The following is an 18377-nucleotide window of genomic DNA, read 5'->3' as shown; positions in this document are numbered from 1 at the left end:
TGAGCAGAGGCACTGTCCATCCTCCCAGAAATGCTCCCACATCACCCACAGGCCTTTGCCTCATAAATATCACAAATGAAATCCTCTGGCAGTAATAACACCCCTCTCTGGAAGCTCCTGTCCAAGGATTGCTAAGCACTTTACATATATAACTGTGCTGTTCATACATCCCCAAAAGGCGGCCATAGAATTCCAGTCCATGCATCTTTTATTGTAGATTAAGGAAAATGGCAAAACAACGGAACAGAAATAAAGTCTCCGTGAGGGAGAGAGTCCAGTGTGTGGGTCTCCCCTCTGGAGCATCCGCCCTCAGCTCTGCCTCACAACATGGCAGAAACTTTAAGGCGTAGCACATATAAGCATAAGTCACATAGCTATAATTACAGGGAAATTTATGGATGGGAAAGTCTTCTAACTCTTTCTAGTGTAATCATTGGTTTCAGAGTAACAGCCGTGTTAGTCTGTATTCGCAAAAAGAACAGGAGGACTTGTGGCATCGTAGAGACCAACCAATTTATTTGAGCATGAGCTTTCGTGAGCTACAGCTCACTTCATCGGATGCATACTGTGGAAAGTGTAGAAGATCTTTTCATACACACAATGCATGAAAAAATGGGTGTTTACCACTACAAAAGATTTTCTCTCCCCCCACCCCACTCTCCTGCTGGTAAGAAAACCTTTTGTAGTGGTGTCACGGAGTCCCTGGGCGATGCTCTGGAACTGCTCCCCATGAAGCCAGTCAGGACTCTGGGGCAGTCGCCTTTCTGTGAGCAGCCTGTCTTCAGGACACACAGCTCACACAGCTTCCACCTTCCTGGGTCTGACCTCGGAGCATTCAGCATCCTCTGCCCCTCCGTGCGCTTCCCCCCAGCGAGTCCACTCAGGTGGGGCTCCTGGGGAAGCCAGAGGGTCCTGCACCCCAACTCCGCAGTCAGACGTGACTCTCAGCCAGCCAGTAAAACAGAAGGTTTATTAGATGACAGGAACATGGTCTAAAACAGAGCTTGGAGGTGCAGAGAACGGGACCCCTCAGCTGGGTCCATTTTGGGGGGCAGTGAGCCAGACAACCACGTCTGCACTTCACTCCATGTCCCAGCCAGCCCCAAACTGAAACTCCCTCCAGCCCCTCCTCCTCTGGGCTTTGTTCCTTTCCCGGGCCAGGAGATCACCTGATTCCTTTGTTCTCCAACCCTTTAGCTCTCACCTTGCAAAGGGGAAGGGCCCAGGCCATCAGTGGCCAGGAAACAGGGTGTCGGCCATTGTCTGTGTCCAGACCCCTGCACACACCTGCCCTCTAGGGCTCTGCAATGATCATACACCCTTACCCCACCCCCTAGATACTTAAGAACTGCCTAGGGGAAACTGAGGCACCCCCACACTATTCAGAGGAAACATTAAGAACAGTCCCACTTCGTCACATCTCTCCCCCCTTCGAGATCGAACTGAGCGGGGTCACTTTACCCGGTGACCTGGGGAAGTTCGAAGCCACCAACGTTCTCATGGATGCCCCAGCATCTCTCCCATTCCTTGGTAGGAGTTACACCAGGCCCTTCCAGTTTCACGCCCTCCCTTAGGTCGGGGGTGGTCGATAGCACTCGCAGGCCGCATGTGGGAAGGTTTCTGCGGCCCGTGCCCTTTGGCCACCCCAAAACCCCAGGGGGTCAAACTGGGATTGGGTCTTCTCCCCAACAAGCTGGCCAAACACAGCCACTTGGTTAGAGGACTGTTTAACTTTCTTAACAGCTTTCACTTCATCTGAGACCTTCTCAAAGCTATCCACACTGGGTCTTTCGACAGGACAGGAGAGCTGGCTGTATTTCAAGGAATCCCTGTTGAGGTTACAGGGACAAACCATCCCGATGAGTCGAAAGAATAGTAAATATGGCAGGCGACCAACTTGGCTTAATGGTGAAATCCTAGCGGATCTTAAACATAAAAAAGAAGCTTACAAGAAGTGGAAGGTTGGACATATGACCAGGGAAGAGTATAAAAATATTGCTCGGGCATGTAGGAATGTTATCAGGAGGGCCAAATCGCACCTGGAGCTGCAGCTAGCCAGAGATGTCAAGAGTAACAAGAAGGGTTTCTTCAGGTATGTTGGCAACAAGAAGAAAGCCAAGGAATGTGTGGGCCCCTTACTGAATGAGGGAGGCAACCTAGTGACAGAGGATGTGGAAAAAGCTAATGTACTCAATGCTTTTTTTGCCTCTGTTTTCACTAACAAGGTCAGCTCCCAGACTGCTGCGCTGGGCATCACAAAATGCGGAAGAGATGGCCAGCCCTCTGTGGAGATAGAGGCGGTTAGGGACTATTTAGAAAAGCTGGACGTGCACAAGTCCCTGGGGCCGGACGAGTTGCATCCGAGAGTGCTGAAGGAATTGGCGGCTGTGATTGCAGAGCCACTGGCCATTATCTTTGAAAACTCGTGGCGAACCGGGGAAGTCCCGGATGACTGGAAAAAGGCTAATGTAGTGCCAATCTTTAAAAAAGGGAAGAAGGAAGATCCTGGGAACTACAGGCCAGTCAGCCTCACCTCAGTCCCTGGAAAAATCATGGAGCAGGTCCTCAAAGAATCAATCCTGAAGCACTTGCATGAGAGGAAAGTGATCAGGAACAGCCAGCATGGATTCACCAAGGGAAGGTCATGCCTGACTAATCTAATCGCCTTTTATGATGAGATTACTGGTTCTGTGGATGAAGGGAAAGCAGTGGATGTATTGTTTCTTGACTTTAGCAAAGCTTTTGACACGGTCTCCCATAGTATTCTTGTCAGCAAGTTAAGGAAGTATGGGCTGGATGAATGCACTATAAGGTGGGTAGAAAGCTGGCTAAATTGTCGGGCTCAACGGGTAGTGATCAATGGCTCCATGTCTAGTTGGCAGCCGGTATCAAGTGGAGTGCCCCAAGGGTCGGTCCTGGGGCCGGTTTTATTCAATATCTTCATAAATGATCTGGAAGATGGTGTGGATTGCACTCTCAGCAAATTTGCGGATGATACTAAACTGGGAGGAGTGGTAGATACGCTGGAGGGGAGGGATAGGATACAGAAGGACCTAGACCAATTGGAAGATTGGGCCAAAAGGAATCTGATGAGGTTCAATAAGGATAAGTGCAGGGTCCTGCACTTAGGACGGAAGAACCCAATGCACAGCTACAGACTAGGGACCGAATGGCTAGGCAGCAGTTCTGCAGAAAAGGACCTAGGGGTGACAGTGGACGAGAAGCTGGATATGAGTCAGCAGTGTGCCCTTGTTGCCAAGAAGGCCAATGGCATTTTGGGATGTATAAGTAGGGGCATAGCGAGCAGATCGAGGGACATGATCGTTCCCCTCTATTCGACATTGGTGAGGCCTCATCTGGAGTACTGTGTCCAGTTTTGGGCCCCACACTTCAAGAAGGATGTGGATAAATTGGAGAGAGTCCAGCGAAGGGCAACAAAAATGATTAGGGGACTGGAACACATGAGTTATGAGGAGAGGCTGAGGGAGCTGGGATTGTTTAGCCTGCAGAAGAGAAGAATGAGGGGGGATTTGATAGCTGCTTTCAACTACCTGAAAGGGGGTTCCAAAGAGGATGGCTCTAGACTGTTCTCAATGGTAGCAGATGACAGAACGAGGAGTAATGGTCTCAAGTTGCAGTGGGGGAGGTTTAGATTGGATATTAGGAAAAACTTTTTCACTAAGAGGGTGGTGAAACACTGGAATGCGTTACCTAGGGAGGTGGTAGAATCTCCTTCCTTAGAGGTTTTTAAGGTCAGGCTTGACAAAGCCCTGGCTGGGATGATTTAACTGGGAATTGGCCCTGCTTTGAGCAGGGGGTTGGACTAGATGACCTTCTGGGGTCCCTTCCAACCCTGATATTCTATGATTCTATGATTCTATGACAGTGAGTGGATCCATTCACAACAGAAAATGTCTGGCTGTTAGGAACTGAAACTTTCTTGATTAAATCACTTTCACACCCTTCAGTTGCAGTAAACTGCTGGCAAAGACTCCATGAGGATTCCTTTCCCTAGGGCTTTTCCAACAATTCACTCCTCACAGAAATTCTGCTCTTACTCTCTTCACCTAGGGCTTGCTCTAGGGGAACACTTTCCTGAGCAACAACAGACTCTTTCTGGGTCTCCCTTACATCCAGAATCACTTCTGGCCCATCCGGCGGATTCCTACACAATCCCCTTTCAGGCAAACTCACAGACTTCCTAGATAAAAGGTCAGAAGCATTCTCCTTCCCTTTGCCACACACAAGTTCAGGAATCTTTTCCTTCTTGCTACAGGTTTCCACACCCTCAATAGGTAACACAATCAAATCACCTTCATGCTCTCCTTGTGCCCTGGCTAGGATCTCACCCTGATTAGACAGAGTTGCTACACCCTTTCCAACAACACACTAGCAACAGGCAAAATACAAGCACCAGAATTGTCTGGGCTCTGGGATTTTACATAGACACTGACTGGATGCAACCTAGTTACAGGGCCATTCTCCCGCGCAGACCCAAACTTAGGACCGTTCCCTTCCTGGGCTTTAGCTGAATCCAGAACCAGCTCTGAGACAACTGCACGACCCTCAACCATCACAGGCTGAAAGGCCCCTTCTGTCTGCTTCCCAGACCAAGAAGAGCCGGACACACTTTCTCCTTTACCAGACACCCAGCTTGGGATCTCATTCCCCTTGTCCCAGCACACAAGGCTGGTCACAGACAACTGCTTGGAGATCAGGGTAGCTCCCTCCATAGGCAAGTCAATACCCCAGACACACACAGACACGTTTCCTTCACTGTCCCAATTCTCCACCCAGCTAACAGGTAAGGTCCAGGGACACTCATCTTCCACTCTCCTCGCCTTCCCACCCTGCTGCCTAGACACAGCCATCAGCTCACAAGGCTGCCTAGGCTCATCCAAACTTTCCTTACCAAGCACCTTGCCACTCCCCACAGATCCCCTGCCCTGCCTGTGTCTCCCCCGACTCGGCTGGGGTCTTATCTGCCCCCTTGCTCAGCACTGCCCTTGCTGTCCCACTGCGGGTAGGCAGGGAGCTCACTGCTTTCCTCACAGCATCAGAGCCAGCGTGAGCCCCCTCTCCAGTCTCTTCGGGGGCATGGGTTCGGATCCCACCTCTGCCACCAGTTGTCACGGAGTCCCTGGGCGATGCTCTGGAACTGCTCCCCATGAAGCCAGTCAGGACTCTGGGGCAGTCGCCTTTCTGTGAGCAGCCTGTCTTCAGGACACACAGCTCACACAGCTTCCACCTTCCTGGGTCTGACCTCGGAGCATTCAGCATCCTCTGCCCCTCCGTGCGCTTCCCCCCAGCGAGTCCACTCAGGTGGGGCTCCTGGGGAAGCCAGAGGGTCCTGCACCCCAACTCCGCAGTCAGACGTGACTCTCAGCCAGCCAGTAAAACAGAAGGTTTATTAGATGACAGGAACATGGTCTAAAACAGAGCTTGGAGGTGCAGAGAACGGGACCCCTCAGCTGGGTCCATTTTGGGGGGCAGTGAGCCAGACAACCACGTCTGCACTTCACTCCATGTCCCAGCCAGCCCCAAACTGAAACTCCCTCCAGCCCCTCCTCCTCTGGGCTTTGTTCCTTTCCCGGGCCAGGAGATCACCTGATTCCTTTGTTCTCCAACCCTTTAGCTCTCACCTTGCAAAGGGGAAGGGCCCAGGCCATCAGTGGCCAGGAAACAGGGTGTCGGCCATTGTCTGTGTCCAGACCCCTGCACACACCTGCCCTCTAGGGCTCTGCAATGATCATACACCCTTACCCCACCCCCTAGATACTTAAGAACTGCCTAGGGGAAACTGAGGCACCCCCACACTATTCAGAGGAAACATTAAGAACAGTCCCACTTCGTCACAAGTGGTAAACACCCATTTTTTCATGCTTTGTGTGTGTAAAAAGATCTTCTACACTTTCCACGGCATGCATCCGATGAAGTGAGCTGTAGCTCACGAAAGCTTCTGCTCAAATAAATTGGTTAGTCTCTAAGGTGCCACAAGTCCTCCTGTTCTTTTAGTGTAATCATTGGCTCCTGACTTCTGCAGCCAGAGTTTTTGTTCTGCTCTGTTATTTGGGGAGCTGAGACAGTTCCCAGTCCAGACCTTTTGCCTTTGTGGGGTTAAAGATTGGAGGAGATGCATGAGCTACAAGTGCCACAGCTATTCATAAAGAAACAGGCAGAAAAGAACCGGCAATGGAGACCCCATCAAAGTGCAACCGTGTTGAAGGAGCTGTCACTTCCCTTCCATGGGCTGGTTTGGAGGTGGAAATTGCCAGTTCCCTTTCTCAGTTTTGACCCAGCCAGTACAAAAAAGAGTTGTAATAACTCGGCTGAATCCTTAGCAGTAACATTCATCGTCTGGTGAAGTTTTCCTTCCTAATATGCTTATCAGCCTCTGCTGAGAACATGGTTAACTTCATGGCATAGGTGATGAGCAGACATGTATGAAACTCAGTAATCTGAATCCTTCAGGGCCTGCACCCTCCGTGTGTAAACAGACCCCAAACTCAAAGCAATTTAATCAAATCCACAGTTTTGGCCTTTACAGAGGAGCTGTGAGAAAATGCAAGTTTTGAATGTGATACACTGAGGTTAGTTTGAAACTAGACTCTGGGATGGAACAGGGCAGGATTGAGGGGTGGAGCTGTCTGAGTGGGGAGCCTGTGGCTGACATAGCAAGGGGCTGTGGATGAGGAATGGGGGGCATCAGCAGAGCTCTGCGTGTGGGGAGCCCAGTGCTGGAATAACAGAGGAAAGGAGCTGGTGGAGGCAATGAGATGGGATTGCTGCAGAGTGTGGGAGCAGGGCTAGCTGGAGTTGCCACAGGTCAGCTTTTGAGGGGCAAGGCCCTAAGACTGGACGTTGCTCTGGGTGCTGATGAATGGGATGGAGGTGCCTTGGCTGAGCAGTGCATGAAAGCTTGCATAGTCCCTGCCTCTACACCAAGGGGCTACAGACAGAGCTATGGCAGGGGCCCCGGGCCCCTGACTGGGAGCATGCTTTAACTCTGCCTTTATGGTTCATGTAGATGCAGCTGGACGAAAGCCACCAGCACAGGGATCTCCTCCTGCTTATCTTTCATTGTAACTCTGTTTAGGGGATGCTCACTGGGTGATTTAATTAAAGTAGTTAATTATTTTCTAGTCTGTTTAATTTTCTCCCTTTATTATTCTCAGACATGCCACATCTAGGATGCAGCATGTAAGCAGATGTGACTCTGGCATGCTGGGAACATTGATAAATCCAGCTCACCTGGAGCTGGGCATGTATCAGCCCTGCTGTGAGGGCTTTGCTCCCTGTGGGTCCTAAGCTGGGCCGGTACTTGGATGGTGAAATCACTAAGAAAGCAGAGGCATGCTGCTGGAAGTAGTGACTCAGCGGGAGGTGCTCTTCCCTTGGAGTCCCTAGTTTGCCAGCTCCTAGGGGCACTAACCTCTGTGCCATCCTTCCTCTTCTTACCTGCTAAAATCAGATGGAGCATGGGCGAGTGGTTTGTGCAGGGACAGAAAGTTAGGTTCTGTGCGACAAAATGAGGTCCCCTGGCTGCAGCAGAGTATTGGGGGTCAGGACTCCTGGGTTCTAATACAGGCTCTTCACCAATTCATTCTTTGGCCCAGGGCACGTCCCCTTGGTGTGCCTCAGTTTCCCAATCTGTAAAATGGAGATAATGGTTCTGACCCACCTCCCAGGGGACTTGTGAAACATAACTATCATAGAATATCAGGGTTAGAAGGGACCTCAGGAGACCACCTAGTCTAACCCCCTGCTCAAAGCCAATTTTTGCTCCAGATCCCTAAATGGCCCCCTCAAAGATTGAACTCATAACCCTGGGTTTAGCAGGGCAATGCTCAAACCACCGAGCTATCTCTCTCCACCCCATTAATGTCTGTAAAGTGCTTTGAACTTGGATGGAAGGCTTTGAAGAATTGTTATTCATGTCTCATGTGGCAAGGAGCTGAGCCTGCTCCAGAAGGCAACCTCTAGAAACTGGCTGGTTTGGGGCACCACAGCAGTGGCTCAATGTATCCCCATCCCCTCCACAGTGCTGAGTCACCACTGTGCTCCCTGCCCCATTGACACAGCATCTGCTGGGGCCTATTGGCCAGCACTGACAAAAGGGCAACTGGTCAGTTGTGATTAATTTCCTGCTTTTGTGCAGCTCCTTCTCTGCTTAATGAACTCCCTGATGCAACATCCACAGCAAAGATGGGAGCAAAGGCATGCCCCAAATTCAATCAGCCCCAGATAGCTGACCAGGGGTTGGGGGGACCTCAAGATTCAGTTCTAAGCTTTCCCTCTGCTGCTGCTATCACAGACGTAATCCCACTCCCCAATTCCAAACACCCACTGCATGCTGAGGAGCTTTGTATTCTGTCTGTGCGGTTCACACCCCTAGTGTGCAAACTCTTGCACAATCCTGGGTCAATTTATGGTGGTTTCAGCCGAGTTTTGGGGTTCAGTTGAACTGGAAGTGAATCCTCTCCACTTGGTTCTTACACCACGTTATCCAGCCACTGCCAGTTTCCCACCCTTAACCTGAAGCTGCCACCTTCATCTTAGCTGTAGCTGTGCAATCCGTGCCCCCAAAAGTCTCCATCTTAGGCACATCCATCAGCCCCAGTGCATCTTCCTGGCCCAGGCTACATGGGAGCATCCAGCTTGTTTTCTTCAAACCTCAACAACGTTAAATTGATCTGCTCCTTCCCAGTCTAAACATATTGACTAAAGAACTCCCCTAAACTAATCTGAGCTATGATACGTGCAGGTGCTGGCACTCCTGCTCTGCCTGGCTAACTCCACTAGACAAATGACTAGTGACAAGCCCGACACATCCCAGCCCTAACATTTAATTTACCTTTTTTTTTAGAGCAGTTATCAGTCTATTTGCAGACAGATTCTGGTCATTCCAGAGGCACTTTTTACCTTACCGCTCATTCTTGGTATTTGTAAAACACTGGGATTTGAACCCAGGACTTCCCACACAGACCTCTACCACTTGAGTAACTCCATTCACTGGTAGCAGTATTAGATTGTTAGGGACTATGTGGATCAGCCATTAGAGAGGGGACACAGCACATGTACAGCTGTAACAGGCTGGCTTTTTTATAGTGCTTGTGTATAGACCACTTTTTGTGTAAGATGTGGATCCACCCCCATCTTCCCTCCTTTTCTCTATCCCTCTCCAGTCCCTCTTCTATCCCCCTAGACTTCCTATCCACCCTTCTCCCAGTGCTCCTCCTTTCTTCCTGCCTGCTTTTATCCAGTATGAATCACCAGGGATGAGAATAAGAAGTCATTCAGAGATGCAGTTAACCTTCCCACTCTATGAATGAGTGCATCATCTATCAAAGAGCATCATCACAGTGCATCTAAAGTCTGACTAAGTACTTAGCTGTCGTTCATCACTGGGCTGTCCAGGCACCTTACCGACACTCATGAGTTTATCCTTGCAACAACCCAATCAGGTAGGGAAGTATTATCCCTATTTTCCTGGTGGGGAAACTGAAACACAGAAATTAAGGCCCAGATCCTCAAAGGTATTTAGGATCCTAACTTCCATTGAAATCAATGGAAATTAGGAGCCTAAATTTCTTTGAGGATCTGGTCCTAAGTGATTTGCCGAAGATCACACATGGCTAGGAATTGAATCCTGATCTCCTAAGGCCCAATCCAGCGCCTTTCCCACATGATCATTCCCCTGTATTTATGATTTGACTGGAGAATGGACTCCTAGAGTAAACATCTGGGTTATACTTTATTGCATCAACTCCCTTCCCCCCACACATTAAAAGCAAACTCAAAAGCTAGTAAATGCCAGAATTAAAGGTTGTTGTGTTTGTTGGTTCATGATCATGTAAAGACTGTCATAATGCACATGCACAAGGGGTCTCATAGGGTTTCTGGCCTGACCACCCAGCCCAGGAAGGACTAACACCAGGCCCAAAGTCGTTTCAAGTCCTTTGTTCAGGGCAGAGTTTGTTCTTCAAACACAATAAAGCAGTTCAACATAAATTCCACATATAAACCTGGCCTTTCCCTGCCCTGCCCCAGTGTCTCCCGCAGGGTCCTTTCCCCTTGCATCTTTCTCCCCCTTGCACTACAGCCTCCCATAGGCACCAGCCTCCCTTCTGCAGACCTCCATTAGGTGAGCTTTTTCCTCCAGGACCCCCAGCCCTTTAGGGGGCAGAGCACCCTGTTCCGGGGTTGAAACAACCTTAATTCTGGAATTCCCTAACTCTTGAGCGTGCTTGAATTTGCAATCATGTTTTGTAGGTTTTTAAAAAATTTTTATTTGTAGTGAAGTATCACCTAAATGTTTTATATGTAAATCAGTTCTGGAGTCCTTTTACACTCCTAAACACTGGAACTTCTGCAGCTGGTCCTGATGGAGATAATTGTACTGAGCTAGACTTGTGTACTGGATTTGCTTAACAAGATTTAGGCATTAACTGTAAATACAATGAAAAGAAACTTGACTCTAAAGCCCAGTCCTGCAGTGAGCCACCATTGATTCATATTAAGGACACAGAGATTTGGGGCTCGCAGTCAATCCAGGATGCTTTTGGCTTCAAACCCTTACCTGGTGGCAGTCAATACACGCTGAGCGCAGATCTGAGCAGCTGGGATCCATTTCTGAACAACAGATGGAGCTGTAGGTCATCTTTCTGGGGCTGAGATTGAGTCACTGCTGCCCCCCACTCCAGTGATGCCTTTCCACAGGCCACTGTCTCAAGGGACAGGATCTCCCTCCAAGCTGAATGCATCTGCAACAGGCTGATCTGGGTGGAAAATGCCTCCTAGTGTGTTTCAGAGTCTCTCCTTCTCTCTCTCTCTCGGATTAGTTTCTTTCCACCACTCCTGCCCCCCAGCTGAAGGGCTCAAGGACCTGGACTGGAACTGGTCAAACAAGGGGTGTTTGGAAATGGCTTATATGATGAAGACACGTGACCCTCTAGGGCCTGGCTGAGACCCACCAAACTCATTACATACCATCAATGGGAACAACCACCATGCTTAGGATGTGTTTGTATGGCACCGTGGCCCCTGATCTGCACTCTGGGGACTACAGTGGTACAAATAAATGCAAAGCAGCAAAAGGCCATGCCATTCCCACTTGCCTGAGGCAATTCGTCTGCAGTAGTGAGATCCAGACACACTCCCCCTACAAAGAAGAATCAAATCCACATGGTAAACAGACCCACTGGAAGACAGAATCCCTTTATCTCCCTCAGAAAGGCTCCAGTTTGGATGTTTACTGCTCCCAATAGAATTAGGTCAAGTTGGACGCAAAATGGAGGCAGCAGGAGGATTTTAAATGCAGATGTTAGAGAAGGTAGACATGGACGCAAAGAGAGGAAGAGAGAGGGATGACGGGGGAAACACCAAGAGAATGGATGGGAGACATCAGCTGCTGGAATTATGAACCACAATGTCACTGGATTTCTGTGACCTGAAAAGCCTGGGAGGGTCTTGGAGGAACCTGAAGAGCCCCTCACATTCTCCAGTCCTCCCTCTTGAGTCGCTCATACCACTCAGGGCAGCACAGCGCCTCCTAGTACCGCACTGGGGTGTTGGGCCAGCACCGACTCCTTTGGGGGAGGACCCCCTACTGAGTCACTCACACCTCTCCCTGCAGCTCATGCGCCGTGGTGTCACCCTGGAGCATTGGCGCTCAGATATTGTGGTGAGGAGCAGAGCATGGAAACCGGTATAGAAGAGAATGGCATCAGGGTCAGCTTCGATTCAGAGGGGAGAGCGCCCTCTGCTGAGTCACACTGCTTTTCGCAACGCCCCAAGTGTACCTTGAGGGTCTCCCAGACAAATTCTGACTCGGGGTGACTAAATGCAGTGTTATAGTTGTGTTGGTCCCAGGATACTTGAGAGACAAGGTGGCTGAGGTAATATCATTTATTGGATCGACTTCTGTTGGTGAGAGAGACAAACTTTCGAGCTACACAGAGCTCTTCTTGTCTCTCTCACCAACATAAATTGGTCCAATAAACGATATTCCCTCACCCACCTTGTCTCTCATGGTTATTATCGCTTTCCTATTTTTTTGCAGCTGTCTCTGGCTCCTTCCCCGCAAGTCTGGGAGGCAGACTGCTGGCAGTATAATGATGCACCATACATCTGGATGTAATTGCTTACCTACCTTTGCAATGATTATTTCTGTGGGATGTTCTAGGGTGCAGACACCTACATAATCTGTAAACCTGGCTATGAATTCATGAATCTGTTATTTCTAAGCTGAGAGGGGCTGAAGATTGTGCAAAAGTAGTAGGGAGTCTGGACTGAGTGAGAATTTCAGGTCCTATTCCTGCAAACACTTAAGCATCTGAGTAACTTTATGCAGCCATTGAAATCAACAGCAGTATTCATATGCCTTAGTGAGTATTTCTCTTTTAATAAATCTGATCTTCTAATTATTGGAAATTTAAATATGGGATAAAAGGTGATTTTTTTTTAAAAAAAATGCTCTTTTTTGTTTCTTTATAATGTGTTTAAAAGGCCACAATTTTTTTTCTAATTTCTTTTTCCTGCCTGTTTTATATCTCAGAACTTTGGGTCTTTTCTACCCCAAGCCCTATGGCTAACTGGAGCGCTACTAGGGTTATGAGCTCAAAGAAAAACACGTGGAGTGAAACACATTGAGAGAGAAGTGATTTTTATTATTATTCTATTTTTGTTAATTCCCATTTAAGTCAAACACTTGTGCACGGCCTAGTGGGTAAAGTACTGGATGTGGCCTCAACTGCCTCTACCATTCACCTGTGCATGACCCTGTGCAAGTCACTTCCTCCCTTGGTCTGTCTTGCCAATTTAGTCTGTAAACTCTTCAGTAGAGCTCCTGTGTCTCTCAACGTATTGTACAGCACCTTGCACAAGGGGCCCTGATCTCCGAAGTATCTAACGTGGGTTAAACAAAAGGTTAACATGTTTTAAAATGGCACGGCCCAAATCACCCCCAAAGCAACCAGCACTCTGTAAGAGATCTCATCAAAATTAGAACTCCCCCTACCGGCTCTGAGCCTAGGCCCCTCCAAAGAGATGCTGTGAGACACATACAACAAAGCATCATGGCCAGATTATTGAAAAGTGGCCACCGATTTGGGACGCTTCCATTTTTTGGATGCCTTGGGTCTGATTTTTGTGCGTTCAAAGCAGCTGCAGCAGGAATGGTGAGCCGTCAGCAGCTCTGAAGAATGGGGGTTTCAAAAGCCCCACAAGTGGCATCTGTTATTGGGCTCAGTGCAGGGAGTAACTGGGTGGAATTCTGTTCCCTGTGAAATACAGGAGATCAGACTAGATGATCTAATATCTCTCCTGGCCTTAAAAGCTCAGGGTATGTCTACACTTTGAGTGGGGTGTGTGATTCCTTGCTCCAGGAAACTTATTCACACTAGCGCTGCTCGAGTTAAAGTAGAGCAATAGTAAAGTAGTAAAGTAGAGTAAAGCGGCGCTTGCAGACAGAGGGACTAGCTCTCCGATGTATGGGTCTCTGGCCTCTGATGTGTGTGTGCTCAGGGAGGCTGGCCCTACCCACTGCTTGAACTGCCAAAGCTGCTCTCTATTTTTAGTGTGCCAGCTGAAGGCCTTGTTGTGCTGTACATACATCTAGTGAAAAGACGGTCCTTGCCCCAAAGAGCTTCCAATCCAGGTATAAAATGGGAGACGACAGCTGGGTAAAACAAACAGAAAACCGGAGGCCAAGCTAATAGCGAGGCAATGGTGATGAACATATAGCAGGAGCAGATCACAGCCTTATGGCAAGACTAGCATGCCCCTTAACATGCAGCATGTAATCTCTTTGGGCCAGGGATGGTCCTGTTCTTAAATGTGAATGCAGCTCCCTGGTTCTGGCCACTAGGCACTACTGCAATACAAGTGATATTAATAATTTAGCAGGGACTTTCTTTTGCAAAGCATAAGACAAACCCACATCAATCCTTTCGAGAGGTCGGTCAGTGTCGTCATCTCCCTTTTACAGATGGGGAAGTGACCTATCCAAGGTCATGCAGGGAGGCAGATTAGAGCTCTGGTCTCTCTTCGAGTGTGTCCTGTGACCCCATTAGGGATTGCAATCACAGAGACTTCCCCCATGCCACCTCTTGAGCCTCTGATCTTGGTGTCAGCCAGACTCTGCTGGAGCTGAAAAGAAACAGCTCCTGATGCTCTGAATCCTAAAGCAGGGGGGTTTCCCCAGATGCAACACTGTTCATTCACTACCCAGGAGAAAAACCCTTCGGTGTGGTGGTTTGTTTTGTTCAGCACAATCCCTCTCACTGATGATTTTAAAAAAGGCAGGAAAAGGCTGCCAGAGTCAACTCATTCTGTGTAACCAGAAGCAGCCTGAGGGGTTTAAGCAGCTGTAGTTTAATTACCGGTTTTTTTCGGTTAGCATAAATAATTTAAATTGGGTTCCTGTCATGAATTGTTTTATGTACTTAATAACCACACGGCCAAGCAAGGACAACAACTCAATAGAGGGGAATCAGGAAGGAAATCACATACTGTGCAGACAGTAGGCTGGAAAAGAAAAATAACAAATTCCCTCCCCTCCCCTTCTTCCCCAGAGAAAAAAGAATAGATGGTGTCAATCTTTTTATTGAGAGGTGTAATAAAGATGGGACTTACCTGGGAGAGGCAGAGCAGAGAGATGGTTTAACAGACTGATCGCCCAGAGAACTACATCCTTGTGTGGAGTCCAGTCCAAGACAGAGAGGGCTCTGTGGCCACATGCAAAGTGACTGGGGAGAGAGGAGCTGGGTACAAGCTCCCCCCCCAATTTAAAGCAGTGCTTTCCCCCCACCCCTTCTTGTTAGTACAGAACTGATGACAAGGCAAAGCAAGCTGATTAATTTCTCCTCCCTATCTCCGATCCCCTCCCTCTTACTCTTCCCTCATCATCAGGGAAATCTACCCTCCCCCTTCTCCCAGCGGCTGGGACTGTCAGCTGGCACTGGTTGTCTTCCAAGCTGGCTGTTCCGGAGTGGGGGGAAAGCACCATGCCCTGAGCTTGGCTGGGATCCGTACTTCACCCATCTACCCTCCCTCTTTTCCCCCACCTCATCCCACATCCTCTGGCTGCAGGCGTTCTGGGAGATGAATTATTTTTCTTCAGATGAAGAGATGGGATGCCGGGCACAGCTGGCTGCATTAACCCTTTGCTGGCTGCAGGCAGCTCTTGTTCTTTCCTGAGGATCCGATGAGATACAGGTGAGTAGCACATGCCGGATATCAGGGTGGGAGGAGAGGAGTCTCTGGGGATGACAATAGCCATCTCTCTCAGATTTGTGTCCCCTTTGCATGCTGCCAAACCCACTTTCACAGATACAAATATGAGACAGGGCAATGAAGCCACAAAATTTGGGTCCAGACACCAGACTCCCTCAAAGCTGGTGGCATTCATGGTTGTTTGGCATTGGGGCATTAGTTCAGCCTTTTATAAAGGCAGGGGCCACTTGTGAAAATTCATCATTGGGGCTCAAATTTCAAGCACCCCCCACTCCGCAAAGTTCTCAAGGTGGTGGTTCACGCTCATCCTAGAGTATAAGCGATTGAAAGGAAGGAGCAGCAAGATGTGATCAAGTCAATTTCAACTCCTCTGTTTGGTGGTCTTAACCAGAACCCCAGTACCCTCCTTCCACATTGAAGTCAGTGTCTATCTCACCACTCCTTTTAACTCCTTCACTTGAGCTTTGTCAGCATTCCCAATTCAGAGTTCTGAGAGTCTGACCCAGAGCTAGAATCTATCTGTCTAGGATATTTCTAGGTGCCTGAGATGTAGCACCCAAGCTCTGGGTCCATGGGACATCTCTCTCATCTCTGGTTTTCAGGAGCATTGTTTTTGATCCCCTGAGCCTTTGCTCTGTTTGGGGGTGGGGGAGGGGGGATTGAGGGAGTGAGAGAAAGAGTGCGCTGTTACAAAAAGAGAGGCAGATGGGAGTTGGAGTTGCTGAGGTGATGATAAGAACTCTGCAAACCCTTTCCTCTCCATTATATTTCATACGTTCACCTCTTCCCCTCTCCGTTTCCATTCCTGGCCTTTCTCCCCGCAGTTAAAGAGTAATTTGGAGTTTCCCCATCTTCTCTGCCCAAAATCTACCGGGGATTGTTCCCTGCCTGCTTTTGTCCTTCTCTGTATAACCCCTCAAAAGACTGAACGAGAGAGAGGGAGAGATTGATTCTGGAGACAACAGTATTATTTTTGTCTCCTCCTCCTCGTCTGCTCCACAGAACAGATGCTTCCGGCAGGCATGAAGTGTACAGTCTCAAACTGCCTCTTTCAGTCCCTTTCTGCTTTTCACGCAGTACCCTGGCTAGCATGACCGGAGCTATTGAGATCTCCAGAGCAGAGCTAAAGGCGAGGGAGCTGTCAGCTCAGAAGGGTCAAAAGGGTCAGCTCAGAGCCTCCAGCTTAGCACTTCTCAGCCATTGCTCAGCCTGTGTGGCTTGGAGACGAGTTGATGTCTGCTGTCTAGCCTTTGGGAGGCTGCAGCTGGAAGTGTCTTTAGCTGGACTAAGAACAGACATTGCTGGAGATGCAGAGGGACTTTGGAGGGAAGGGCTGGTGATTCAGTTGAGTGAGCACTGGAGCAGTTTTCTTGCAGGCCAAAATCAGCTTGGGTCAGCGGTGGCCAGAAGTTGTCCCCATCTGACAGCTGTGTAATGGCTTAAGCATGGAATGAGTCAGATGGGGCTCAGCCCAGCTTCTGGTAGGACGAGGTCCCCATCACAAAGACACCACCATGCCTGGTCTTCTTTTAGCCATGTGGCAGCTGTTTGGAGGCCCCTGTGTGAAAGAAGTTGGTGGATTCTCAGTGCAGTTCCCAGCCTGGCAAGGATTCAGCTTCGCAAAGTGGCTGTGATAATGAGCCCCTGTTGGCTGTCTCCACAGACAGGCCAAGGACAGAGCAAGCCAGGAGACCCTCCCTAGAGGAGGCCCCTCCATGGCAAGGTGAGGCATACTAGGGTGTGTGGGAAGGGGTGGAGAGTGCTGCCCTGACTGTACCTTTATGGAAGATTCAGTTTCTGGGTCTGTCAAGCCAGCCCTTGATAAAAGTCTTCAGATTCCACTGGTCTGGGCAAAAGGATTCTGCAAAGGGGGATCATTCCCCCTACGGAGATTAACTGGAAACCATTCAGTGCGGGTTTCTAATGATCAGAGAATGAGCCCTTCTGTCCTCCACACCTCACTCCCGTCACAGCCAGCTGTCTGTGCTATGCAGGGAAACGCCAATTTACCGTCTTGTGCCTCCATTTCTCCATTGGTGAAGTATAATACTACTGAGATTAGAAGCCCTTTGGGGGCAGAGGCTGACTCTTTGTTCTGTGTCTGTACAGCCCCGAGCCCAATGGGGGCCTGGACCATGGCTGGGGCTCCTAGGTGCTGCTGTAATATACCTAATAAATACTGTACAGTGCCCAGTATGATGGAGTCCTGGTCTGTTACTGGGGCTCCTAGGCGGTACTGTAATGCACCTAATAAACAGGGTACAGCAGCTAGCACAATGAGGTCCTCGGTCATGACTGGGGCTCCCGGGCACTACCGTGATACACCTAATAAATAATAATAACGTATTTCTTACAACAGTCCCTATATCCGACTATTACTAAGACTTACCTCAGTGGTGCTGTGCAGTGTAGAGTCCACCAGGTGCTTTGAGATCCAAGTGGTACAGCTGTGTAAAGCATTACAACTATCATTTGGTCATTATTATTAAGATTATTGATAGGTTTTTAGGGAGCACATGACCTGGGGAAAACCCCACCAGGAAGTGTGCTGCATAGGGAAGCAGCTTGTGCTGTAGCTGCTGGGAGACGCTCGCACGGCAGATCCATCTGTAGAGATGCAAAAACATTCTGTTTCCGGCAGAGAGCTGGATCTGGGTGACAGACAGGTGGGCAGTGAGAAGAAAATCCTTCAGGTCTGAAATCTCTGCCTGTTCTTGTTATCTGTCGTGCATCAGGGAAGACAATGTAGTTTAATGGTTAAAAGCAGACAGTCAGGTCTGAGTATGAGCTGTGGGGGTGAGGAAAGTATCTGAGAGACCTGGGTTCTATTCCTAGCTTTGGAAGGAATTATTGTAAGGTGGCTAGCGCAGATGATGGGGGCTCAGGACTTCTGTTTCTGTGGGGGGGAGAGAGAGTGTGGTCTAGTGGTTAAAGCAACAGAATTAGGTTTTGAGACTCCTGGGTCTAGTGGTTAGAACCAGGATGTACTATATTGATTGGCACTACAGAAAATCCATATATTGATAGATATTAAGGGAGTCAGGACTCCTGGGTTTTATTCCTGGCACTTGCCCTGCAAGTGGTAACTCTTTGCACTCTTTCAGGATGGGAGCAGGATTCTAGGGGCCACAGCCTGTGTCAGG

At 49.0% G+C, this 18377-nt stretch overlaps 1 protein-coding gene across 15 annotated transcripts in view; it reads left to right on the top strand.

Moving 5' to 3' along the window:
- The first annotated feature begins 14908 nt into the window (after positions 1-14908).
- Positions 14909-18377, top strand: part of CACNA1A (calcium voltage-gated channel subunit alpha1 A) — a 194538-nt gene continuing 191069 nt past the window's right edge. For 10 of the 15 annotated variants that reach the window (XM_078849576.1, XM_078849570.1, XM_078849569.1 and 7 more), the window contains exon 1: positions 14933-15216. In XM_078849576.1, the coding sequence (XP_078705702.1) occupies positions 15206-15216 (11 nt within the window). In that variant the 5' untranslated portion in view covers positions 14933-15205. Of the gene's footprint in view, positions 15217-18377 lie in introns of all 15 variants that reach the window. The other 5 variants (XM_078849581.1, XM_078849582.1, XM_078849578.1 and 2 more) reach the window with 5 other exon arrangements.

This window comes from Lepidochelys kempii, chromosome 20 (assembly GCF_965140285.1).
Source record: "Lepidochelys kempii isolate rLepKem1 chromosome 20, rLepKem1.hap1, whole genome shotgun sequence".
Lineage (NCBI taxonomy): Eukaryota > Metazoa > Chordata > Testudines > Cheloniidae > Lepidochelys > Lepidochelys kempii.
The sequence above is the reverse complement of the archived record's forward strand: the minus strand, read 5'-3'. Positions and strand labels throughout refer to the sequence as shown.